The sequence below is a fragment of the Microtus oregoni genome, unplaced genomic scaffold, assembly GCF_018167655.1.
Source record: "Microtus oregoni isolate MIOR12 unplaced genomic scaffold, Mior012 000002F_ref0000024, whole genome shotgun sequence".
NCBI lineage: Eukaryota > Metazoa > Chordata > Mammalia > Rodentia > Cricetidae > Microtus > Microtus oregoni.
In genome coordinates this window covers 75,140,437-75,166,671 of record NW_024543061.1, presented here as the reverse complement: position 1 = coordinate 75,166,671, position 26,235 = coordinate 75,140,437, and the positions used below count along the sequence as shown (strand labels likewise).

Genomic DNA, 26,235 nt, shown 5'->3' with positions numbered 1-26,235 from the left:
TACAAGGTCAATTCCAGCTAGGCACGGTGGCACGTGTCTGTAATTCCAGAAGTTGGGAAGTTAAAGCAGTAAGCTCATAGCAAAACCAGCCTGAGGCTATGTAGTAAGACCTAGTCTCAAAGAAAAAAATAATTATATCCTCTTGTTGAATGTTGCATTCTCATTTGTGCCTAAGACAGGCCTGTGTATAGTGTGTGGCCAGGAGTGATTGACAGCGTGTAAATATGCGGGGCTGCAGGTAAAACATGCCCCCACCGCCGCTCCTGCAGAGAACAGTCTTAGCAGGGCATTGCTTCTGTTACTACACCACGCTTTTAAAATAATATTTGTTCTCTCTTTGTTCCTCTGTCTTTGCAAGATTAGGAAAACAGTGATATTGAGTTCTTCCTGCTAAATCCTGCATTGCAATTATTATGAAATCTGTAAATAAGATTAAATGCATCTTCTGCATTCAACTATTCTAGGATTCTTATTCTTGTGACTCTGAATTTTCATTCCTGGAATGAGCTTTCTCTGATAAAGTTTCTCTCTCTCTCTCCCTCCCCCTGACCTCAATCTCAATCCAATCTTTCAGTCTCTCTCTCTTCCACATATGCAGGCAAATGCTCTAGTTTGAACGGCCTCCTTTCCCCACCACATGGGTCTCTGAGTATCGGGTAGATTAACCGCAGTGACCATCTAGAGATTTGTCTCTTACTGTATTTCTCTTTTACTTACTCTTTCTGTTTATTCACCTTTTGAGGGGGAAAAAATCTGCTAGAAAAATTGATGTCTATTGGGCCCCAAATGGTTTCAACTTCATTTTCTATGTGACTGATTTTTGTACTCATCTGTACTAGTCATCGGCTTCAGGAGAAATCGTAGTCACGTGTTTATTTTCCAATTTATTGCTAAACTCACTTTGCCCATCTTAGTAGGAAACACAGTTCAATCCTAAAGTCTCTCCATGGTCTGCACCAGATTGCTTCAGAACATCCGAAGTGCCCTTAGGTCCGCCTGATTCAGATGAACAGGGAACAGTATAGCCTAGCAGTGGGGACAGGGGTAGGAGCTGTCTATCTCCCAGAGAGTCCTGCAATGGAAGACGGTCTCCAGTATGGCAGTGTTGGGAGGTGGGAACATCTGGCGCTGATGAACTCTGAGTAGAATTATTTAGGTCATTGGGCGTGGCCTCAAGAGCAATGATGTGTTTGGGAAGTTGGTTCTTTCAAGCGACTGTTGTAAACACATGACAGGGCCCTTCCTGCGTGATTTCCCATCTGATACATCTTCATGTTATTATTTTGACATCCACCATGAAGTCCTCACCAGTGCAGTCACCATGCCGTGTGGACTCAATACTTCCAAACCTGGCAGGGAGCTCAATGACATCTTTCTAAAGTTATCAAGCTAGCCTTGAGCGTTTTGTCATAGTAACAGAAAATGAACTAATGCTTTCTGCTTGATTTATTTTCCTGAGATCTCTTTGGTTTGTAGTGTTCATTTAATCAAATAATTGAAGTTTTAATTAAATTAGTCAAATTAATTGAGTTAAAGCATTTGCGCACTGTTCCCAAGGCAAGGCCATTGTTTGAGAGTGATCATATCTGAAAAGCCTTCCAGATTGCGACTGGCACAGTAAGGAAGCTGGTTTTCTTCTGAGAACCGGTCAGACCTTGTGCGGCGTTTGTCCACTGCAGATCCCCATGTCTGCGACAGTGCCACCACCGTGCTTCTTTCTGGTAGTAGTTCCAATCTGAAGTTCATCATTCTATGCCTGAGTGTTTATGGTTTTGTTCTATGTTGTTTGCAGTGCTGAGAATCGAACCCAGACCTCATGAATGCTAGAAAATGCCCTATCATTGAGCATCCCTCTTCTCTGTGTAATTGGTGGGATTTGGTGTGACTCTGTCTTAGCCCAACAGTACACTCTGCCCTTATTACTCCCCACCCTGCTCCTGATGTCAGTGTTATCCATAGCAAGAAAAATTCTTGCATAATAGCCAAACATACTTTATTCCTCCTCCAGGAAGGCATTTGTTTGTCTTAGAGCACTTCTAGGAGGACGTGGGCTTCTTCCAGCACCATTTTCTATGTATACCATAGTAAAGAAGGGCCAACAACTTCTTTTACCAAACAGCATTCAGTCATGTCGGGGGGTTGGGGCATAGAGCTATGTACTCTGTATGTATAGATCTTCCTATTACCCCAACTGTGTTTTGTAAATGCACACACAATGCGACAATGATGGCATGCACAAACCCACAAGGACACACTGACCATTTCAAACAATGAAAAATCGGGATTGGAAAACAAGCATAAGGAATATCTACATCCTTAGAGAAAAAAAATGTCTGTTTAATAGAGTTTGGATCCCGTGTGGATGGACGGGACTTGCTAAGTATGTGCCTTGAGTCACTGGGTGGAAATGTGGGCACTTGGGGACCGCCTTAGTTTTAATCATGTCTGCCATCCTGAGCACCCCATTGGGCAAACCACTGACAGTTCCCAGTATACTGATGTTTGAGGGTCACCCATGGCTAGAATTAGTGACCTCACTGGTCCCTCTTGAGAATGAACCTCACAGTCTTATCTTATTTCTGAGGTTATGGGTCAAAAAGTGGAAGTCGAGATTTCTTTCTAGGGCTACCAACCCCACACATTTCTTTTAATTCTCTTTGAGTTCTTCAATCAAGGTGTATGCATTAAAACATCCATCTAATTGGAATTATATAGTATACAATTTTACAAGCACACATATAAAACTGCAAAATAATAAATACACTTGCTATCAAGCAAGAAGTGATTTGATAATGATGAACAGCCTTGGAAAGTGGACCCGTGAACAAGTTTTGAAATTCACTGATTGGTAAAAGTTAAAAAAAAATCCATTTCAAAGATGCCAGGTTGAGCAATGGGACATCAATATCCCATCACTCCCTTCAAAGGCTCAGAGGCCAACACAGAAGAGGGAGCAGGAAGGCGATAAGATAGAGGATTTCTGCAATAATCAGAACATGACAGGGCTGTTGCTTGTATGAACACATGGCAACGCATGATCCATCAAGGCAGCCAAATCCCAACATGGAGATGGGAATGGTGCATGAATTTCCTCCTCTATCTGGGTGGTCTTTGGCAATTGCTGGCCATGGGGGAGTCAGCTTTCTTCAGAAATGAGGCCCCTGAGAGGGTACCCATGCTCCATGGATGGTTCTCCACCCATGCTCAGTGCCAGATGAACTCAGTGGGTTTTCACAAGTGAGCGAGAGAGCACATGAAGCTGGGAGGGAAAAGTGGTGGGGGTGAGATAAAGGGGGAATTGGAAGGGAGGGGACTTAGGATAGATTTGATTTAAAAAATTAATATGCATATATGGAATCAATTATAAGAGGTGGCAGCTTGCCTTGCTAGGACTGTGTGATGAGTCCGTCAGATACTAGCAACTCCATTTTCACTTCTGCCTTCCCTCTCTTCCCGCTCTTAATCCAGGCATTGATTCCATGCAGTCACGATTTAAGTGGCACTTCTTTGTTAGTGGGAATTACTTTGCATTATTCTGTGTGCATACCTACCTACTTTCACACTGCCAGATATTTTGATTAGCTGCTATTAGAAAGCTGTTTCGGTGCTCGCACCCCATCTGATGAGTCACTAGAGAGAATCGAATGGAGCTCGTGGCCTAGCAGGGTCACAAATGAGAACAAGACATGAGATGCTCAGGCTCTATGACTTGAGCAAACAGGTCTGCAGGAGACAGGCGCTGGTGGCTTTCTGAAAACCGGGAGGATTCAGAGTGGGGCGAACAGAGGGAGCCTCTTGATTCTCCATGTGATGACAAGGACAGTTTTTCATGTGGTAGGAAAGGGCTGTCGTGTTTGGCACAGCAAGGAAGCCTGATCGTTGTCAAAATGACACCTGCTTGATTGGAGCTGTCCCACCTGTGTCCAGGTGGCAGCTTCGAGTAGCAGTTGAAGAAGACGGCCTTTATGAGACACCAGAACAGGATCACTGCTTGATTCCTGGATGTCTCACTGAACAGTAAGAGACAGGAGGAAGATGAAGTGTCTTTCTTAGCCTAGATTTCATAGCAGACTTTTTACTAAGGGAATAGCATGAGGTGCTTAGAATTGATGCAAGGTGAGGTAGATGGCTTAAAATCCGCTTCAGAGTCAGTGGTCCCCAGGGATAAACTGCAGGGCCAGTCGAACTTGGAGTCTGTGTCTGCTCAAATGTGCTTGCTGCTTAGAGGACAGGACAATAGAGAAGATGAAGAATCTTGAAAATTAGCCAGTTTATAAACATGCCAGAGATAACGCCCTCCCTCATTCATAGTCTTCAATGCATTGGTATTTCACGGAAGCAGAGAACTTAACCATGTCCTGCAGACTGTACAAAGCCTCCTGGTCTTGTGTAAGCCTATTTCCTGATCTATTAATTAGGAATTTGCGCTTTCATCTTTTAGAGAAGATGAGGCTTGCATTGGATAGCTTTCTTAAGATCCAAATTTCCCATTTTGATCCAGTTTTTGTTTTCATAGCAGTGGTTGATGCTTTAAAATGAAATGTTATACTTAATTACTTTGGTGCCTCAGTGGCTCGGTAAAATCTTTAAGATTACATTGGCTTACAATGCTAAAACATAAATTTTAGGTATTTTTCTGGGGCCATTATGAAGCATGGGTCACAGGACACCAAGTGCGAAATTTGTGAAGATTGAGATGCCTGTAGGCAGAGCACAGGAGGGAAACGTTTGCAGGGCTCTCCTTGGGGAGGTCAGCGTCTTGCACTTGACAGACAACCTGTCACAGAATAACTTAGACACCGCTCTTTGAGATAAACAGCATTTGTCTTCTCTGTAGCTGAAGCAGGAGGAGTTTGCATCTTGGGTTAAGTTCTTCATAAAAAGGGGTAGCTTACAAGCTGAACTTCCAACCTCAAGTTAACACAGCGGTCACCTCCTCCCACTCAACAAAGTTAAGTATTTCAGGAACTAGTTTCTTTCTTTTTTTTTTTTTTTTGATAAATTGTCCAACCACCTTCTTATGTAGGGTGAATGTCATATTTTCCACCTTGTTATATTCTGACATCCTCAGAATGAAGTAAATTCAGACAACATTAGTAAAACATTAAGTTCTTTTGAAATGATCGTGGGTGGAGAGTTCAGTGTGGCTTGCCTGGTGATGCCCCCAAAACACAGCTCTGACCGTGATGGAAAGGACTGGCCCTCTCGTCCTGAGTTCACTCTCAGGGGGACTGGCATGGTTTGCTCTCTGTCGGGAGTGACCTTCAGTCCCTTGAGAAGACGGCATCTCTTCCATCGGAGGGGTGCAGATGGAATTTCACAAACCAAGAATCACATTCAGACCAGGAGAAATCAAATCAACTAGAAATTCAGATAAAATAAAGGACTCATTTTCCAAACAACTTAATCATAAGCTGGCATTGCGCGAGCAGCCCTCGCTGGAGTCTGAGAACGGTGTGTGGCCCCAACGCTTTCCTTCTAACAAAGGGTGTGGCAACAATTGCCTCACAGTGTGTCACGGGACTCGGGGCATCACGTTCGTTCATGCTCTTGCAGCCTGAGGTACTGGATGCTATCCATCTGCTTTATTCATTTCTGTGGGAGTGGGACCTGGACTGGCTAGCGAGCAACTTCTGGTTAAGCCTAGAAATGTCTGAAAGGATGTGGTTTTGTGAGTATCAATAACTTAACTTGTCAAAGTAAACAGTCTTTATCCTTAACTAAACTGCTGCTCTTCGGGTCTATAATTTGATTTTATCATCAAATATCATTGTCCTTGCCTTGCCCAGTCAGTCCTACATCAGCCGGGTCTTACTTACTGACTAGACACCAGTGGCTGCCCAGATAAGAGAGAAAATGGAGAGACACTGCCAGTGTGGACTCCTGCACTTCCAGGGATATGCCTGTGAACCTGAGTGTTTGTGCATGTTGCTCCAGTATGAACACAGTGAAGGAGCCATCCATCTTTAGACCCGTATGACAAAAAGCCACACTTGAATGAATACCATAGTCAGCCAGTGGATGAGAGCAGAATGGGGAATGAGGAAAGGGCTGTGGGTGGAGGTAGGCGGTTCTTCTGTGAATGACCTTGTGTTGCTGAGGGAACTCTGTCAGGTCTCTCCTCTCTGCTTCAGGAGCTTCTGCCCTGGGGCCACGACTGACCTCAGTGGCTCTGCTCTGCTGAAGTCTGAGCAAGGAGGAAGTCACCTGTGTGGACACTTGCCTCCAGTGTCCTGTTGGAGACGTGGTCTCTTCACTTCTGCCTAAGCCAGACTGGCTGTGTGGTGGATGCCTGGCATCCTTTGTCCCTTCCTTCCATCTCCCTGTACGGGCGCACTGAGGTTAGAGACTCCTGTACTAGTGTCTCCCACTTTTCTGTGCCTGGAGATCTGAATGAGGGCTTTCAGACTCACGTGGTGAGTGCTTTAACCCAACAGTGTCATCTCACCAGCCATAAAGTCTATATTTTATAGCCCCCCTGCTTTTCCTGTGTGTTCTAGGTCACTTTCTAACCCAACTCTTCTCTGCATCCCCTAGCTCCTGCTTCTTGGGCTGTGACCTTGGTTTGCCATGACCTCTCTTCCTTTCGTGTCTTATGTGAAGGAAAACTGAGCAAGATAGAGTGGATTAGTTGCTTAATGTACCAAGAAAGAGAGCCTAACTTATTGTGATTTTAGAATAAAGTACAAATCCCTTCCCCTCAGAACATGTAGTAAAGAAGGCCAGTGTGACATCTGAAGAGTCTCGTGACCAGAGCAGGGAAACTGCTTTCGTGTGGAGGAACAGGTAGGAGAACCTGGGAGTTATCCCCGAGTAGGGGAGGATTAAGAAGTGGACAGAATTAAGACTAAACGGACATGTTCTTTGTTAGAGAAGACCACTAAGAGCATTAAGAATTTAGTGAAGCTAGATTATTGATACAGTGCAATCCCTTGGTGGGAATTTTATTCCGATTTTCAATAAATATTTTAGGTTGACATTCAAAATAATGGAGTATGTCATTTCATACATGTGTTACATTTTGGGTTTTTTTTTTTCTACCTCTGCCTCCACTTTGAACTCCTCTGTTCCTACCAAGCCCTCTCTTGCTGATTCCCTTTCTCCACTCTCCCCAAAAAGTCTGTCCTCCTGCTTTCATTCCATATGAATTCCATCACTTTCTCTACTCTTCTCCCCATCCTTTAAGATCTGTTCCTCCCCCTTCATGGGTCTCCTTTTTACCTTTATGGCCTGTGAGCCTGGTAACCTCATTCAGATCCCCAGAACCCATGTAAAAGTGGAAGGCAGTAGCTCCGGAGTCTTCAACCTCAGGCTGCCCCTACAGGGAAATGGGGGGCCCTACAGGGAGATGGGGGCCCCTACAGGGACATGGGGGGCCCCTACAGGTACATGGGGGACAGGGACAAAGGATCACGAGTCCTCCACCGCCCAGCTAGACCATGTCTCCAACAAGACCGGAAGCTGTCTTCTGACCTCCACACATGGGCTGTGACATACACACACTCACCTGCACCCATGCATCACACACACACACACACACACACACACACACACACACACCTAGATTCCACATATGAGAGAAAACATGGTGTTTGTCTTTCTGAGCTTGACTTATTTCGCTTAACACAATGATTCTTGCAAATGTGATTTTTTTTTCACCTGAATCAATTCTGTTGTGTCTCTGCGCCATATTCTTCTTTGTTCATCATCTGTTGATGGACATATAGACTGATTCCATTTCATAACTATTGTGAATGGTACATTAGTAACAGGGATATAAATTGATATATTGGCCATATTTGAATGTAGACTCCTTCTGGTAAATGCCCAGGAGTGGCATAGCTGGGTCGCATGGTGATTCTAATTTTAACTTTGGGGGAAACTTCGTATTTGCTTCCATGGTGGCTATAGCAGTTCATGTGAAATTCCTTTAGTGGGAACTATTTTGGGGACTCTTGTCTAGATAATTCTGATAATCTTTGCATCACTGTGGAACACAGAAATATGTATAAAATGAGTCATTTCCTTATGAGCCAGAGACATCTCTCTTCTTTTCTTTGAAGCACAACTTGCAAACTGAACCTATGACTTTGTATGTCGCTGCTGAAAATCATTACATACGTCAACATGTAGACAAGAATATCATTCCCCATCTCTTTCTTTCTTGGAAGTGTCCCTAGTTCAGACTGTGCTGTTAGTATGAAGAAGGTCAGTAATGGTGTTAGATCACTGCTGCATTTATCGTTGTTATTATTATTAATGTATCAAGTGCAGCGTTGTTTTTGGAGACATTCTCCCTGTGAAGCCTTGAATGGCCCAATATTCACTATGGAGCCCAAACTGACCATCAAATCATGAGCCTTCTTCCCCTGAGAAACCCAAGTGCTAGGATTGCAGGCAGACCCCACCATACCTGACTTCACCACATATCCATCCAATTTCACTTAGTCAGGAATAAAAGCAGTTCTTTTTAAATCGATCTTTGTTTAATCAGTAAGAAAACACGAAAAACAGTCATGGCATTTCTTTAATAAACAGGCGGGCAGCTTTGAGAACTGATAGCATTCATGACTTCATCTATCTATTGTCATGTGGATAAACACAGTCAGTAATGAACTGAGTGAGGAAGAACTTGGCATCCAGCTGCCTTTGCAAACTGCTCAAATATAAATTTGCAACTTAAGTCATCTCTATGCAGCACTTAAATAATTGATCGGTCTGCTGGCCAATGTGTCTAATTAAAAGCTATTGTATGTCCAAGGAAAAAGGGCAGCACAAAGGAATCAAATACAGGGAAGGAGAAGAGGAGACTAGAAATCATTCCCCTAGAAGGACAAAAAGAAACTAGACATGGTCTCGCATCCTCCTCAGCTTCTCCAAAGGAGTACTGAAGCGAAATCTTAACAAAACCGATTTGCACCCTTTCGAAGGGAAGAAGCCCTTTTAAGCAGGAGCCTGACTTCATAACGGACAGGTCCTGTCGTGCTAATCTAATCTTCTGAGATGAAAATGAAAAGCTGAGGAGATCACAGAGGAAGATTTATATGTAATTCATTTAGGCTGGAGATAGAATTTGGATGTGTTGCTATGTGCAAAGTCCATCATCCTCCACCTTGCAGCGTGAGATAGCAGGCACCAGAGTCTTGCTGTCTACCTGGACCCAGATGGAAGGCTAAGTTCGAGGTCCAGGGTTATCAGTGCTCCTGACCACAGTCTGGCACCTGGGTGGCAGTGCACACACATGGGCACTGTGTGCTCACTATACTTACTGGAGGGAGAGATGGCAATTTTTTTTTAAAGGTATAGAGAAAGAAGGTAAAAAAACAACACTGTCCAGGGCAGTCAGTAAACTGCTTGCCATGGATCACAAGAGCCTATTTTGGATCTCTTGCACCCAAATATAAAAAGCCTGCATGCATCTGTAGCCCTAGTTCTGGTTGACTGGGGGAGCTGGGGAAGAGAGAAGCAATTCTCTGAAGCTCAGTGATGAGTTAGTCTAGCCTAACCGGAGTGCCCCGTTCAGTGAGAGGCTGTGTCTCCCCCCACCAAAAAAAGATGGAGAGAGAGTGTTGAGGAAGACATTACACATGAACCTCTGACCTCCACACAAAACACACACATGCACATTCACAGGAATACCTGCACAGACCACACATACACACACTCACCATATGGACACAAGGAAGGAAATTACATCTGTACACACACTCTTTTTCTCATCCTTCTTAGGACACATTCCAAAGCTAACGTTATTTAAAGCAGATACAATTACTTCGTGTATGTCAATGTTATCTTCCCTTGAACTCACGGGAGACCAAGGGCATATGCTTCATTTTTATCTCACGCAGCATGTAGTAGATATGTGATTGATTGGCCAGTGGTAAGATTGGAAAGGACCTGCTGTAAGAATATGCAACAAAAGAATACTACCAAAGCTATTGCTAAGGGGTGGAGGCAAGAGAGAGAAGCAAGGGAATAAGGCTTGCGAGCTTGGGAAACTAGCTCTATGGTGTCATGGAGGCCAGGATCTTTCTGCATGGCTGCAGCCATCCTGAGCTGAGGTGGGAAAGGGCTGAGGTGGGAATGAGCTGAGGTGGGGATACGTGCATAGGTGGCTCAGATGGGCACTTCTGCAGTGACTGAAGAAGCGCAAGCGCTCAGGAGCTGCAGGGCCCTGGCTTGGATCTGTCTACCTTCTTTCCTACCAGCAACCTTGAACAAGTCATTTAACTCTCCCAAGCGCGCTGTCTCAATTGGTAAGAAGAGAAAGTAATGAGGCTTACTGCATAGGGTTATGAGAATTAATTTGCATAAATGCTTAGACAGCACAGAAGACTCTGCGAGCAGCGCAATAAATATTGTTCTAGGAACTGTGAGAAATTAGCTACGTATGAGGACAATGCTTGCAATCCCAGCACTCAGGAGGGTGAGGTAGGAGGATCAAAATTTACATAGGGAGTTCAAGAGCAGCCTGGGCTACAAAGAACACTTTATCTAAAAGCTCAAAAAACAATAGAGCCTCAAGAAATGAAAAAAAAAAGAAAGAAGATGTCTAGGAAGATAAAGGCTGAGTGGCTTAATAGTAATCTTTGTGTATAACATACTATGACCCCGCTGGACACCAATTTGATGGTTGCATGACATCTCTTATTGCTCTTCAGTGCCTTCACCAATGAGAGGGTTTAATCTTCACCACGATAGAACTGGGATAGAGATAGGGCATAATTCTGCCGGGCTCACTGGCCCCTACAGCCAGAGGGAATGGTGACATTTTCTTTCAAGGTTTAGGACACAGTTCAGTTGCACCTCATGCATCTTCCTTGTCTGCTTAATGGAGGTCATACTCCGTGCCGGACATGGACTTCTTTGGCCATTCTGCATACTTATCCTTTGTGATTTAACAGTCTCAGCTGGGCTGAAGCCGAACCCATGAGATGAAGCAGTACCAAAGGTATAGGAAAACGCCATGGCTGAGTCACTAGGATGCCTCCATTTGGTCTATCAGCAAAGACCAGTGTCCGCGCCTGTTGATGGAAGACGGATGACTTCTGGCAAATCGCTGGGGTGCCAGATCTACAGAGGAAACATCATGTGAGCCTCAAGTTTGTCTGCTGATTCATCTATGGACAGAGACCCAACTGCGAGGATAAGATTAGAAATTAATGAACTCTAGTCAGTGTCTAATTATAAAGACAACTCTACTCCAGGGAGCTTGAAAAGAGTGGACAAAGAAACAAATTCCAAGTTTCTCTGAAATAGCAATTGCTGCTTTCTTTTCTCTTCTTTCATTCACTCATTCTTTCTTTCTCTTCTGTCCATTTCTCTTTCCTTTTCTTCTTCCCTCCTTTCTCCCCATCCTCTTCCATATTCATCACTCACTCCATTTGGCAGTTAGATCTGTAGACTTCTAACATAGTGCAGAAAGTAAAGAGCCTGTTTGATGAATCTTCAGAGAGCCTCATTGCGTTTTCTGAACAAATGCTTGCTCGGGGATATGACGTAGATGTTGGGCATCTCTTATTCCTTTGGCCCAGGCAACTTTATTGAGTCTGGTATTGCTTCATGCATCTGGAGTCGCCATATTCTTCAATGAGATTTTCGTATAATTTGAGTGACAGATTTCTTGAAGCACACTCCAAGGAAGGGGTTGTGAATGGTGATGGTGTTGTCTCAGGTCACCATCTTGAGAATGGCAAAATGGTCCTTAAGTTGTTCATACCTTCTTTTATAGGAACCATTCTGCTGGGCCCAAGTTGAAATGGAAGAGTATTAGGGTCTGGGAACAAGTTGTTGGTTGGTATGTATGTACGTGTGTGTGTGTGTGTGTGTGTGTGTGTGTGTGTGTGTGTGTGTTACACAAGTAGAAGACAGGATAGTCCAAGTGTCATTCCTTGGGTACTGTCCACCTTCTTATTTGTGAAAGAAGCTCACTCATTGATATGGAGTTTACATTGTTGTTTGGACTGAATGGCTACTGAACCCTTTCTCTGGCCCTGGGATTGCAAAGGAGATCCTGACTTTGAGACCAGGCTAAGGCAGTAGGTATGATCCACCACAACCAGAGTTTTTCTATGTGGACTTTTGAGATCAAACTCAGGTCCCCAAATTTCAAACTAAGAGTGTTACCAACTGAGCTATGGTACCACCTGTCATTTTTTTGAAGACTTCTTCGTATTCTTTGTAGAGTATTCATTGAATTGTTATGTATGCTATGTATGTTATTTGTATGTTATGTATGTTGTGACTTTGTAGAGTATCTGAAGTATTCTTTGTAGAGTTTTCAGTGAATTGTTGTGATCTGTGGAAATTCTGGAGACCACTGGGGGTAGTTTAAAAACAAATCTCAAAGAGCCTAGAGAGTCAGTTCAGTCACTAAGAATACTTAGTCAAGGTTTGTTTCCCAGCTCCACGATGAACCTCACAACCTTGTGTAACTCTATTTCCAGGGGATCCAGTGCCCTCTTCTGGCCTCTCTAGGCATTGTACTGTGTGCTGCACATAAAAACACAGGCCAAATACGCACAGATAATAAAGTAAAAATAAATTGATATTTTCCTTTTTTAAAATAAAAATACATGAATATTATTTTACCTGTCAAATTCTTAGTTCTAGGAAGAATTAGAACGGCTTTGTTTTCTTCTTGAGAGTTGCTAGAACTATTGCTATCCTTTGTCAATTTCCCCACTGAATGAGGAAGGTATTTCTGTTCCTTTAGGTCCCAAAAGGGACAGTGAACACAAGGGCTAGCTTTGGAGCTGTGGGGAATTCCCAATGATGTTCTGATCTGAGGGTTTTTAAAAGGAGGCAAATGTAGAAGTCTGGGACCCGGGCTACAGTGAGGTCTCAGTAGCAAAGGTGAAGTCTGGGAGGTTGACAAGGTCAATACTGGTAATCCAGAGAGGACAGACTAAGCCAGAAGAAATGACTCTGCAACATCCCAATAAGTACTCCTTTTTATGGATAGATGGGAAGGCTCTGTTCTAGGACTGCAAACAGGACTATGTGACTGGCAGGTTGTTTTAGTGTGGTTTCCCCTGTGGTAGGCTGAGAGCTGGCATCTGCCTGGCACATGGTCCCTGCTTGTATTCTCTAGGTAGCTTTTCCCATTAGAGTTAGAGGGATAGACAACAAAGGACAAAAGTTAGGAATTCTGAAACCTTTTATGTTTATTGCCATTTATATACATCTATGTATGTATGTTGAATGTATGTATTGAGGCCAGCCTGGCCTCAAACTCATAATCTCACTACCCTTAGCTTGATCTCAAACTCAGGATCTTATTGCCTTAGCCTTCCAAGTGCTGGGATTTACATGTATGTACTGCCAGGCCTTGTCTAAGCTAGTTTTTTTCCTTTAAAATATAATATCTTTATTTATCTATTTTTATTTATTTTGGATGTGTGTGTGTGTGTGTGTGTGTGTGTGTGTGTGTGTGATATGTGTGTGTAATGTTCCGTGACATACATGGGAAGGTCAGAGAACAAATTAGAAAGATGTTTTTCTCTCTCTCCCCTATGGGATTCCATGGAATCAACAATTATCAAGCTTAGTGGCAAGTGTCTTTACCTACTGAACTATCTTACTGGTCCAAGGATCTGACTCTTAAGGATTTAGTGCCCAGTATTAATTCATGCTAAGAATGATCCATCAAAAAACATTGGATAATTCTGAGAAAGGAGAGAGGTTTTCTGTTTAAAGTAAACAGCAGTAACAATAAGATCAACAAAATTCAGAGAAAGTTGTGTGCAGCTAACCCAACACACGACGCCAAACACGAGATGCCATTGTTATGCCATTACAGACCACTCTATCTGTAGATCTGAACAGTGGATTTAGGGAGAGCCAGAGAGCTTTCTCACACCTAACCTCGATACAGGATTCCCTACCACAGGGCAGAAGTCACCAACTCTCAGCACCTTGTGCAAGATCAAGTAACCCTCGTGATATCATTCAGACTGGCGTGCGTATGCAAGCCAAGGGTCTTCAGAAGTCACAAATCAATGCGAAGACACTGGCATTAGTAACTTGGTAGTAACCTCACTGCAGAAGGGAGTCAGAACTGGGAGAGGTAAGAGGAACTTGGATCTGTGTGCAACTGGGTTTAGGCAGGTTGTCAGCAACCATGCAAAGTAGGTGGAGCTTCTGAAGAGAGCTCTTCATCTGGCAGAGACTGGAATAAAAGCCAGGACATGAAGACACAACTTAGTCCTTTGTGCTGGGCACAACCCATGGTAGGTACACAGGAAAGTGGGCTTAATCTAGTTGACTGAGAATATCCAGCCAAGCCCATGGCCAGCTTTATGTGGGGAGGGTGGTTCTTGGACAGTCCCAGTTAAATATTAGCAGTCAGCTACCTGCTGGTCAATATTTTGGCCCTCTGAGTGAGCTGAGTAGGAAGGTACTGCCAAGTTGTTGCTGGCATTAAAAAACAAAAAACAATGACAACAAAACAAAATCAAAACCACCTTCCTGTGGGATGTGGATAGATTCTAAGTCATTTTGACTGTGAATGCCTGTATTTTATTGTCTGCAATGAATGAGTGATCTCTTTTCCAAACCAGAGACACAGGGAAATTAATCACTGATGTTTAGTGGGGGAAAAAAACTTTCTCAAAAAAACTTCTTGCTGGGTTTAGCCATTGGAGACAATGGTTTGTTAATTGGTGCCAACTGAGTGTGACTGATCCTCATTCAGAAGTCAGCCATGCTCAGTAACTCCACTCTCTCCATATGGAGCAACAGAGGACAAAGAGAGCCTTGTTTTTCAGGGATCCTTAAAGAGACCCACGGGGACAAACACAGTCCCTGTACCTAGAAGCAGAGCTTTTGTTGTATTTGGCCTTTCAGGAGGCCCCAGCCCTCTTAGCTTAATCAAATAGAAAGGTAGAGGACCTTCGCCTTTGTCAGTGCCTTGTTCCCCTCCGTATAGGAACTCGATGTTCCGACCAAACACACATGAGGAGCTGGGAATGGTAATTTGAGGCAAATGTCAACATATTTACTCTGAAAAATGTTGCTTGTACATCAGGGATGTCGCTGGCTTGTCCTTAACCCTTTTCTTTAGTAGCAATTATAATTCTGTGGACTCTACCCTTTTGGTTTCAGCTAAATAAAGAGATTTGATAGCACAAGTGTTTGGGGTTTAGTGTTTCATATTTAAAAAGAAGTGGTTTGTTTTTCCCTCTTAGTAATTAGGTTCTGGTTTTTATGTTACCTTTTTTTTGAATTTGGTCTATGACCATATCTACATGGAGATAAATATGGAACACATTTAATTTTATATAGATTTCACTAAATAAGTTGAGTCTGATTACTGATAACTTTATTATCTAATTAATATTAGCTTAATATTTATACTATTTTTTACCCACATCATTGTTTAAAAATGCTTCTTTTCTCCTTCTGTTATATTCCATCCCATTCCCTGTTTATTTGAAAGTATATCTATTGCTGAAAGCATCTCAGCTAGGGTTGGACTAAAATTGGGAGGGGGAAGCAGTAGAGAGGATGAGGGAGGACCTGGAGGGGAGGGAGTAGGAGTAGATTTGATCAAAACACATTATATGCATGTATGAAATTCTCAGTTAAAAAAATACATCTTTTCCATCACAGAACCTGGTTGTTGCTGAGACTCATCAGCTAGCTCTTTTACAGAAAAGAGGCCTTTTAGCAAAAAAAATACAGCCCATCAGAGAACTGTTTTGATCTGCGGAATGGAGGCCATAGAGAGGAATTTTAATTTAAGATGAAATGGAATAGGCTTGTTAAGATTTTGACAGTCCTGGTACATCTCTGAGCACAAACACAGTGCAGCAATTCTTTCCATGTTTCTCAGCCCTTTCCTGGGATTCAGGGCTAGAGCTCAGCCGAGTATCCTATTGGGGGTGGGGATCAGCTGGGCATCCTATTGGGGGTGGGGATCAGCTGGGCATCCTAGTAGGGGTGGATCAGCTGGGTATCCTAGCAGGGGTGGATCAGCTGGGTATTCTAGTGGGGATGGGGATCGAAATTTGCATTCTCCTCTCTCTTCTTCCTCACGGGCTTCTTCTTGGTACACAGTTTTCTGAGACATGGGATGTTGGGAGAGCCAGGAAGACATTCTCAAAGTTGTGTTCTAGTGGCTTATGTTTAGGGTAACAAAACAGAGAATGTCCATCAGTGAGGAGAATGGGGCAGAAGTCCAGGAGGTAGCAAACCTGTCTTTGGAAGAACAAGAATGCTGTCTTCTAGGGGAAGGGATTAATTACCCAGAGTGGCTTTTAAAGGACCCTGGCCAAGCTGCTGGAATTTATGTTTGTGGACCTTTGAGTGCTCAATGTTCCTCATGCCCAGGTTTAAAGAAAACAAACCTGGCATTTGACAGGCGAGAAAACTCCAGATCCTCTGCCCAGAGTTTAAATTGTGTACTTACGTAGGTTGTGACAGTTTTCTTTCTTTCTTTCTTTCCTTCCTTCCTTCCTTCCTTCCTTCCTCCCTTCCTTTTGAGACAGGGTTTCTTTGTGTAACAACCCTAGCTGTTCTGGAACTACCTCTGTAGACCAGGCTGGTCTCAGACTCACAGAGATTTGCCTGCCTCTGCCTCCCAAGTGCTGGGATTAAAGGTGTGTGCCACTACCAGCCTGCGTGACATGTTTAAGTAATGGTGAGGCTGGAGAAGATCAGAGATGTTCCCATATTGCAAGCCATGGCACACAAAACAGACCTCATTCAAACTGATCTGATCTGTGGTTGCCAATTTCAGCCTTGGCGAGCTGAAAAGAGACAGTGGCATGGTCTGAGAATTGGTCATCTACAGAGGATGCGATCTCTCACAACTCAGATAGAGGAAGTCTCCCCTTTAGTGTGGAAGAAAAAGATTCCATCCCTTATGTAACTTCTCCTCTTCTGTGAATGTCCAAGAGCTCTGAAGGGACGCCCAGGAATTCTCTCAGAGCTGCGGTGGTAACCTGGATTCTCGTCCCATAATTTCATCCTTGCTTTTTAAATCTGGTGGGGTGAAAATGTATCAGTGGAAGCCTAGCAGATCTAGACTTTCAGAGACACAGACTCCTCTCCAAGGGGACCCTCAACGACGGTAGGTAAGGATGTCAGTTAGTGTGGTCCCTGCGGAAATCCACATGCAGGCTCCTTAGAAAACTGCAGTTAGTTTTCTAAGCTCTGCCACCCAGGGCATGCACAGCCACAGGGGTCTCAGTTGGGACATGGACAGCTGAACATCTACGATTATTGTGGCATTGTTCACAATAGTCAGGTGCTGGAGCCGCCTGGGTGTCGGAAGGAAGAATGAGATAACATTGGCAGTGAGTTGGACCTACATAACGTCATGTTAAACGAGACAAGCTGGACTCAGAAAGACGGGCTTCTGTTCCCATGTGGAATCCAGATGAAAAAAGATGAGGAGACCTGAAGGAAGAAAGGGCACTAGGAGAAAGAAAGGAGCAGAAAGGGGTGGAGGCTGAGGACTAGGAAGGGTGAGGAATAGTGAATATCAGCAAGAGACTAATACAAATGAATGCAAATGTCATAATAAAACCCATCACCCTGTACAATCAATATACATATATACATACATTTTTATGTAAAATTATCCATTGAAGTCCCAAGAATGATACAAAAGATGTCAAGATAAAAGAAAACTAATCAAGGTAGTAAGCTAACAATAGATTTTAGAATTACAGCATCCGAGAAAGCAAGAATTTGTTTATTTGCCTATTGATTGAATTACCTACTATGTGTTTGTGTGTGGTGTATGCATGTGTGAACAAGCAAGCAGTTTGTCCACTGAGCAATCTTCCTAACCCAGAGAAAGAAAGGTTTTAGTAGAAAAACACACGTGTTGGCCCTGTGGATACCTGGTCAGCTGGTGTGTTCCAGGCAGAAAGAGTAAGGAAGTGAAATATGAGGATATGGTGTCTGGTGGATAAAGAGATTCCAAATCAAGGGCATTGGCTGTTCCTTTCAGTGAATATGGAAGACATGGAGGGATAGAACCAAGAGCAGCATGATTGATTTACTTCTAAAAGAATCACCCTGCTGCTTTTTAAACAGAGAATAGAGAGAACTGGAGCAGAAGTGGCTGGGCTATTTAGCAGCTATTATGGTGATAGGGTGAAGGAGGTCATGTCTTGCTAGTATAAGGCAAAAACTGCCCATTTGAGAAATCCTTCTGTATATGTGTTGCTTCTATTGGTTAATGAATAAATCTGTTTCAGCCAGTGGCTTAGCAGAATAAAGCAAAGTGGAAATTCCAAGCAGAGAGAGGAGGAAAGAAGGCTCAGTGAGTGAGATGCCACGTAGCCACCACCAAAGGAGACAGATGCCCAGGGAATCTTACCAGTCAAACCATGAGCCTTGTGGTAAAATACACATAAGAGATATGGGTTAATTTAAGATGTAAGAGCTAGCCAGTAAGAAGCAAGAGCTAATATGCCAAGCAGTGATTTAATTAATACAGTTTCTGTATAATTATTTCGGATCTGGGTAGCCGGGAAATGAACGAGCAGCCTCCATTTATAGGTCACATGCGTCTGTAAACCTGACTCTGGGGCAAGTGGAGATAGGTGGACTCCTGGAGCAGCTTAACCTCTCTAGCCAATACTGAGCTTTGGGTTTAGCGAGACACTGTGTCAGAAAAAAGAAAAAAGTGGAACTTCTATCTTACTTTTTGTTCTATTGTTGTGAAGAGACACCATGACCAAGGCAACTATATAAAGCATCTAATTGGCATTTACTTACAGTTTCAGAGGTTTAGTCCATTGTCATCATGACAGGAAGCATGGCAGCTTGCGGCAGGCACTCCAGCAGTAGCTCAGAACTATATCCTGATCTGTAGACAAGAGAGAGAAACTCTGGCCTTGCTGGGCTTTTGAAACCTTGAAACCCACCCCTGGTGACAAACTTCCTACCCCCCAGTGACATACTTCTCACCCCCAGTGACACATTTCCTCCAACAAGGCCATACCTCTTAATCCTTCTAATCCTTTTAAATAATACCATTCCCCAGTGACCAAGCTACTACTCAAAGATAGTAGCCTACAGGGGGCCATTCTTATTCAAGCTACCATACAAAGGTGATTCAGGAGGACACCTCTGGCCTCTACACATATGTAGAGATACATGCATGTGTGCTGTGCGATGTATATAGGTAAACACATGTTATAAACTTTCTGCACATGGGAGGTAAACTTACCTGCTGTTATGGTAGAGACACAAGCACACAGCTGTAAAGGTACCTGGGAATAGGACAAACGTTCTCCTGGGAGTTAAAAAAGACCACATATGTCAGAGAACAACCCAAAACCTAGGTATTGAAGGTGAGAATAAAGTTAAAGAGAGCAGTGGGAAGGAACCTTCAGTAGGTAAGAATGACGCTCCTGTTTCAGGGTGATGGACAGGTCACTGATTTCTGAGGCTCATCCCACTAAGAAATATACCTTCTACCAATGCGTTTCTGATATTCAACTAACACTTTTTCACCCTAGTTCTAACATGTCCAGTCGATGGGCAGAGGATTATCTTTCTACAGCATGAACCACCATGATATTTGAACATAAATATTATGTTTAAATGTTTCTTCTTTTAATTTTTATTTCTTTGTAATTTATGTGTATTTGGGCACATGTGTAAGTACATCTGTGCATGTGAAGTTCAGGGCTCTGCATTAGTTGTTTTTCTCTATCACTGTGTACTGATGCTCATTGACTGGCAAAATTGGCTGGCCAGTGAGCTTCAGGGACATGCCTGTCTCTATACCATTGAGCTAGGGTGACATCAGGTGCAACTATTTTCAGCTTTTTGTTTGGAAGCATGAGTGCTGGAGATTCAAACTCATGTCCCTCATGCTTGTAAGGCAGGCCCTTTACCAGGTGAGCCATCTTCCCAGCCCCTCTATTTAAGTTCTTGAAGACACACCTCTTTTCATGATTATAAAGGGGCGTAAGTGGAGTCAGGTTCCATGTAAAACAGGCCGAAGTCAAAGGCAAGATGTAGGCTGATTAAGGAAGGATCTTGACATCAACACAAGAAAGGGGAAGGAAGCTAAAACTGGACTGCTCAGAAGGAGAAGTACAGGTGATGTAGTTGTAATGGGCACTCTTACTGAATTTGTGGGGAATTCAGAAGTGTGACAGAGCTCTCTGGACTTAGAGCAAAGGGGCCAGGACTTTATACACCATGTCAGCCAATCAAGCAAGGCTCTATATTCCAGGAGGAGGTTATAATTGTAGACAAACGGCTCATTTCATCTGAGAGGCAGTGCGGTGTGTGTTGGGGCAGGGTACTGAGATGAAGTCTGTTGCCAGAGGCACTGGCCATTGGGATACTTAGTTCTTTATTTCAGATGTGAATCAGTAGGGGATCTGGATGATGAAAAACTTTTCATGCTGCTAATTCTTTAGGCAGTTGTTTTCAGAGGCAGATAATGGGATGGAAAAGTACTTCTTTTTATTTCCTCTTATTAGCAAATAAACACTGCGAACATCAATGTAATGGAAGTACAGCATAAAGGTTGTAGACTGATGGGGTCTAATGTACAATCCTACCTCCCCTGTGTTAATTGCCCATCTCAGTGAAGGCAGCCTTTTATGCAGGAAGACTTTAAAGATGCTCTTAAGGCAAGCTGAATAGCATTTGGCAGGGAATTTTCACTGCAGGTGAGGGGAGGTAGCTGTTCCAAGGATCCCTGAGTCTCAAAATTTTGTAATATCATTAGGAGATAAGAATGTTCATGGGAAAACAGTGAGCTGCACACGGAATTATGTCTCTGTCTTTCATCCTTGGTCATTAGTGGGTGATCCCAGTGTATGCTGGATGCCTGCGAAGATGGCTATGTGACCACCGGTACTCTCCACTCCAAGCACGTATGAAGACTGTGCTTTGATTTGTGACAGAGGCCATAACTGGCAAATCCTGTCACCATTTGCAACTTAGAGAAAGATCAAAGCTTTGTTGGAAGAAAGAGCTATTCTATTACTGACCTCTGTACACCAGCCTGATGTGTCAATTAAATAAACAACACTATACAGGAAGCCTTTGCCCAAGCCATAACTGCCTTTTGGTTTCTATTTGGCTTCACCAAACTTGATTTGGTGGCAGGTAAATGGTTGTAGTAGGCATCCTTATTGAATGAGTAGGACTGGCAATACAGAATGGGTAAGGCGAGCATGACGGGGGTTGTATAGGAAAGGGGTTATATATGATGATGGGATTAGAAGGTGTGCTCAGAGTACAGCGGGGGTGTGACACAACCATGCTCATCTTTCTTCTGTCACTCTCATTGTAAATTAGTTTTCTTTGCATAGTAGCTGGTAGTATCCTTTATGAGTTCATTTGTGAGGCATTGAGAAGAAAGACCAAAAGAAGAGAGGGCCGAGTTGTTGTTTAACAGATTTTTCATTCTCTAAGTTCAATATCATTAACCCTGACCATTTGAGATGGACAACTGTGAGTTTTCCACAAAGCTGATTCTTGCTGTGCATATGAGCCAATTATGGTTTTACCATATGTGGGACATTGTGTGCATTCAAGAGCCTCCTTGCGATTAAATTCTCTTCACCCATTACAGAGCAGGTTGTTTTATTTCATTTGCACTTGGGATCTCCTTCTCCCTAGGTTTTGCCTATCTTAAAGGATATTGGAAGCATTTTCACTTGGTGTAACCATTGGGCCTGTGGAAACTCACAGGATAAGATTTCCCATTTGAGAATCTCCAAGACCGTGTTTACAAGAAAATCGAGTAGATGTCTCCTCGAAGCAGCGTCTATTCGAGATGAGCTGTTCTGTCAATGGGCTTTCTTGTCTTTTTTTTTTTTTCCTTGTGGTTCTCTGCGGGTCCCTGACAAGTGTTGGAATAATTAAGCTTCATTGTCTCGAATACCCACTTGTCTTAGTCATTTTAAGCTGCTATAAAAATGTCATAAAGGAGACAGCTTATCAACAACAGGAGTTTGCTTTTCATAACTCTGAAGGCTGAGAAGTCCAAGATCATGGTGCTAGTAGATTTGGTGTCTGGTAAGGACTCCTTCTTGACTTTGTCAAGGAAGCTTTTCTCTGTGTCCACTCAAGGTGGAACAGTCAAGGCTGCTCTCCGGAGCCTCCTTCATGAGGACACGAACCCTGTCTCTGAGATCTCTGCCTTCAAGACGTATCGTCTCTCAAAGGACAACACATCCTTCTACTCTCATCTTGGAGGTTAGGATTTACTAACAGAGAGAGAAAGTACCCACTCCACATCACAACTGTAGCCTACAACCAGAGAACAGGTCATTTTCCCCCGAAGAACAGTCTTTGTGTTATAGGTGTCTAAGAGCAAGGGCTAGCCAGAGTTGCTAGCCAGAGTTTGGAACGGGCACATATGCTGTGTTAATTATTCTAGAGGGAATTCATTCTTTTTTTTCTAGCCATCTATTCTTGTTGCTTCATCTTCTCTGCTTCTCTGGCTGTTTTAGTCTTCAGGAGCCCATCTCTGGCTTCATATTTAAGCCCAGAGGAGACAGACACACTAAGGGTACGCAGCATTGCACCATTGGCAGGAAGACTAGTCACTGCTGGAAAAACATCTCCTCTTCTCTGGATAGGCTAGGCTCAATGTCACCAGTTCAAGCATGAGAAGCACACATTACTCTGGTGAATCCAAGGAGCTGGCAGCTCTCACTGTCCAACCAGGGTCTTAGATACAAGTAGGTTATTTTCCAGCCTGTATTTTTTCAACAGTTGGCACTCAAGAAATGTTTGACTGTTTCTCGACTATTTATTCCTGAACTAAGAAATTGCTATATAATTTGCTTAAAGGCCCAATTTCTTGGTCTCTTGTAACTGTGCTTTAAAGCTCAGGTTGTTGGGAATGTGGAGGAAATGTCCTTTAAAGAAAGAGATGATTGTGTGAGCCTAGACTTTTTCAAAGCGGACAGGGACCTTCAGATGGAAGGTGGGGGTACAGACTAAGAAAAGTGACTCCATTAACAAATGGGAGAATGGATTGAGAGGGCAGGCTGAGGGGGTATCCATTTTGTGGTTTCAGACTCTTGTAGCTAGAAGGTGGAGCTGAACTATAGGCTTTGACACGATAAAAGAGCGGGTGAAATGCAGCTTAAATGGGAGGAGGTTAAAACGGCTGTTCCCTCAAAAGGAAAGGGAGGAAAACAAGATGCTCAGAATTGGCTCCGTGTGTGTGTGTGTGTGTGTGTGTGTGTGTGTGTGTGCGCACGTGCACATGTGTATGCATGTTTGTGCGTGTGTGTGTCTGTGTGGCACACAGACCAGTCCAAGATCTGTGGCATTATATGGGTTAGAAAACAAGCCCTCTTCTGTAGGTCACTTTAAAACCAAGAACAGCTACATGAAGAGCCTAGCTACCAGTATTTTAATGTATGGCTTAGAGGCACTGTTTGAGCCTTGCTCTAAGTTGCATATCTTGTTATGTGAGCAACAGTCAGAAAACAGGTTAAGTTAATAGAGAGTGTTAGTAAGCCTGGCCTGGTGATACAAACCTGCCAGTTCAGTTATTCAGACGTCCAAAGCATCAAGATTCCAAGTTCAAAGCCTGCTGAGACTATAGAGTGAGTCTAGGTCCAGCCTGGGAAACTGAGTGAGACCCATATCAGACGTTTTTCAGTGGACAGGAGAGGGGACTCAGTGGTAGAACATAGCATATGAGACCCTGTACAAGCATACAAGCTCCCATACTGTGGGGGTTGCTATACTAGCAGCTTTACGTTCTCTTTGGTTTCCATATAGCCAAGCAGCAGGTGTATTGTGAGTGAGTGGATGTACACTGGCCATGTATACAAGTCTAAGGTAGATCCACGATACTTTAGTTTATTTGTCCCGGTGCTGAATAATATAAGTCTCTAGACCTAGAAATTTAGCATCCTTGAGAAATGGTGAGCGTGTGTGCATGAGTGTGTGTGTGTCTGTCTGTCTGTGACTGTGTACATGCGGGCAGCTTACCTGGCTGACTCTTCTTTCTGCTTTCTGAGTATTTGATGTTCTACTGTGCAAATATCAGTGTGTTTCCTTCTGAGGAGCTATCTTAAGCTAAGATCCTGAGGAGTTCATACAAAAAGATTTATAGACTGATGATGTTTCCTTTCCTAAATGCCAGGAAATACTCTTAGGGATAAATTTATTATAAATGTTTGAAATTGAAAAATGTTCAATCTTTTTTTTAACTAAACAATTTTATGAAAAAAATATGACGACCTTGAACTTTTGTCTGCAGTCCATTCAGAATCCCCCTGGCTATCTTTGTTTGATTTTTCTATTTCTCTCTTTTTTTTCCCTCTACTTTGCTCTAGGACGAGTCCTCCATGTTCTTCCAGTTTGGCCCGTCCATTGAACAGCAAGCTTCCGTCATGCTCAACATCATGGAAGAATACGACTGGTACATCTTTTCCATTGTCACCACCTACTTCCCCGGCTACCAGGACTTTGTGAACAAGATCCGCAGCACCATCGAGAACAGCTTTGTGGGCTGGGAGCTGGAGGAAGTCCTCCTGTTAGACATGTCTCTGGACGACGGCGACTCGAAGATCCAGAACCAGCTGAAGAAGTTGCAAAGCCCTATCATCCTCCTCTACTGCACGAAGGAAGAAGCCACCTACATATTTGAAGTAGCTAACTCGGTTGGGCTGACCGGCTACGGTTACACATGGATTGTGCCTAGTCTGGTGGCTGGGGATACAGACACTGTGCCCGCCGAGTTTCCCACGGGGCTTATCTCTGTGTCCTATGACGAATGGGACTATGGCCTTCCTGCTAGGGTGAGAGATGGGATTGCCATCATCACCACTGCTGCCTCCGACATGCTGTCGGAGCACAGTTTCATCCCTGAGCCCAAGAGCAGCTGTTACAACACCCACGAGAAGAGGATCTACCAGTCTAACATGCTGAATAGGTAAGTGTGGAGTGCGGCTGCGCCAACACAGGGTGGGGACCAGGAGAGAGCTTCACAGGCAGGGGGATTGGAGGTGCGGGACCAGGGAAAGGCTGTACAGGATGGCAGCATCCTGAACGCTGGTCTTGAAATGGCACCTGGTGATGGTCAGGGGATCACTTCAGTTAAACCTTGCTGGTTCATATTCTGTGTGTGTGTGTGTGTGTGTGTGTGTGTGTGTGTGTGTGTGTGTGTTTTGAGACAGGTTTTCTTTGTTTAACAGTCCTAACTGTCCTGGGATGAGCTCTGTAGCTCTGTAGACCAGGCTGACCTTGAACTCACAATGAAGGTCTCCTCACCTTTCGTCCTCGCTTCTCTGTCTTCATGAGCCAGCATGCCGTGGGAAGCACCTTTCAGTCTGGTTTGTAGCAAGACTGAAAAAAATTCCTCTGTTTTAGCCACTTTGTTTTGTTCTTACAAAATACCTAGAAGAAACAACTTAGAAGGAGACATTTTTTGCCCATGGTTTCAGAGGCATGAGCCCATGATGGCTGGCTTCATGGCTTCTGGCCTGTAGTGCAGGAGAACACTGTGGTGGAGAACATGTTGTGGGGTGAGGCAGTTTACCTCATCGTAAAAAAGCAGAGAAAAAGAGGTCTCGGGTACTTGCTTCAAAAATATGACCTCCATGACCTTCTCCCTCAAGAAAGGACCAACCTCCCAGAGTTCTGACTACCTCCTAACATTGTGCTACCCACTGGATACCAAGTATTCATCTTATGAGGGGGAGTGTTCACATTCAAAACTCCACCCATGAGATGCTGAGCTCCAACCTCCTCATTTGAGGCATCCGTGACTGTGCTACACTCACCGGGAAGGGCTGTTTGACTTCATGAAGGGATCTTATGTGATTTTCTAATTTGCTAAAATGGTTATGTATGTAGGCTATAAAAATCTAAAGAAGACAGACTATGAAGAAGAAAATTAAAATGACCTTCACTCCAACTAACTCTTGCTAAGTTAGCCAGGAACCACCCTGGACATCTTGCTAGGATCTGTATCCGTATGGGCTTAAGTATATAGTTTTATACAAACACAGCTATGGCTGCTGTTCAATACTTGACTTTTTTTTGTCCAGCAGTGGGTTTTGAACAATCCATTTAAAGATTGATTTTGAACTATTTAGATAGCACATACAGCATGTTCTAGAAACACAGAATCCGCAGGCACCTGCTGTCCAGCTCCTGAAATAAAATACTAGAATGCACCCTGAGAAATTCAAACCACCTTTGGTGAAGGTTTGCATGAGATATCCTTATTTACTCTTTGGAGGGAAGTAGATTTCCAGCCTCTAAACAAAGTTT

At 43.5% G+C, this 26,235-nt stretch overlaps 1 protein-coding gene across 2 annotated transcripts in view; it reads left to right on the top strand.

Annotated features, from left to right (window-relative positions):
• The window catches only part of Grin2b (glutamate ionotropic receptor NMDA type subunit 2B), a 461,714-nt gene that overhangs the window by 224,833 nt on the left and 210,646 nt on the right, over positions 1-26,235 (top strand). For both annotated transcript variants that reach the window (XM_041632687.1, XM_041632695.1), the window contains exon 4: positions 24,294-24,892. In XM_041632687.1, coding sequence (XP_041488621.1) covers positions 24,294-24,892 — 599 coding nt within the window. The remainder of the gene's footprint in view (positions 1-24,293; positions 24,893-26,235) is intronic.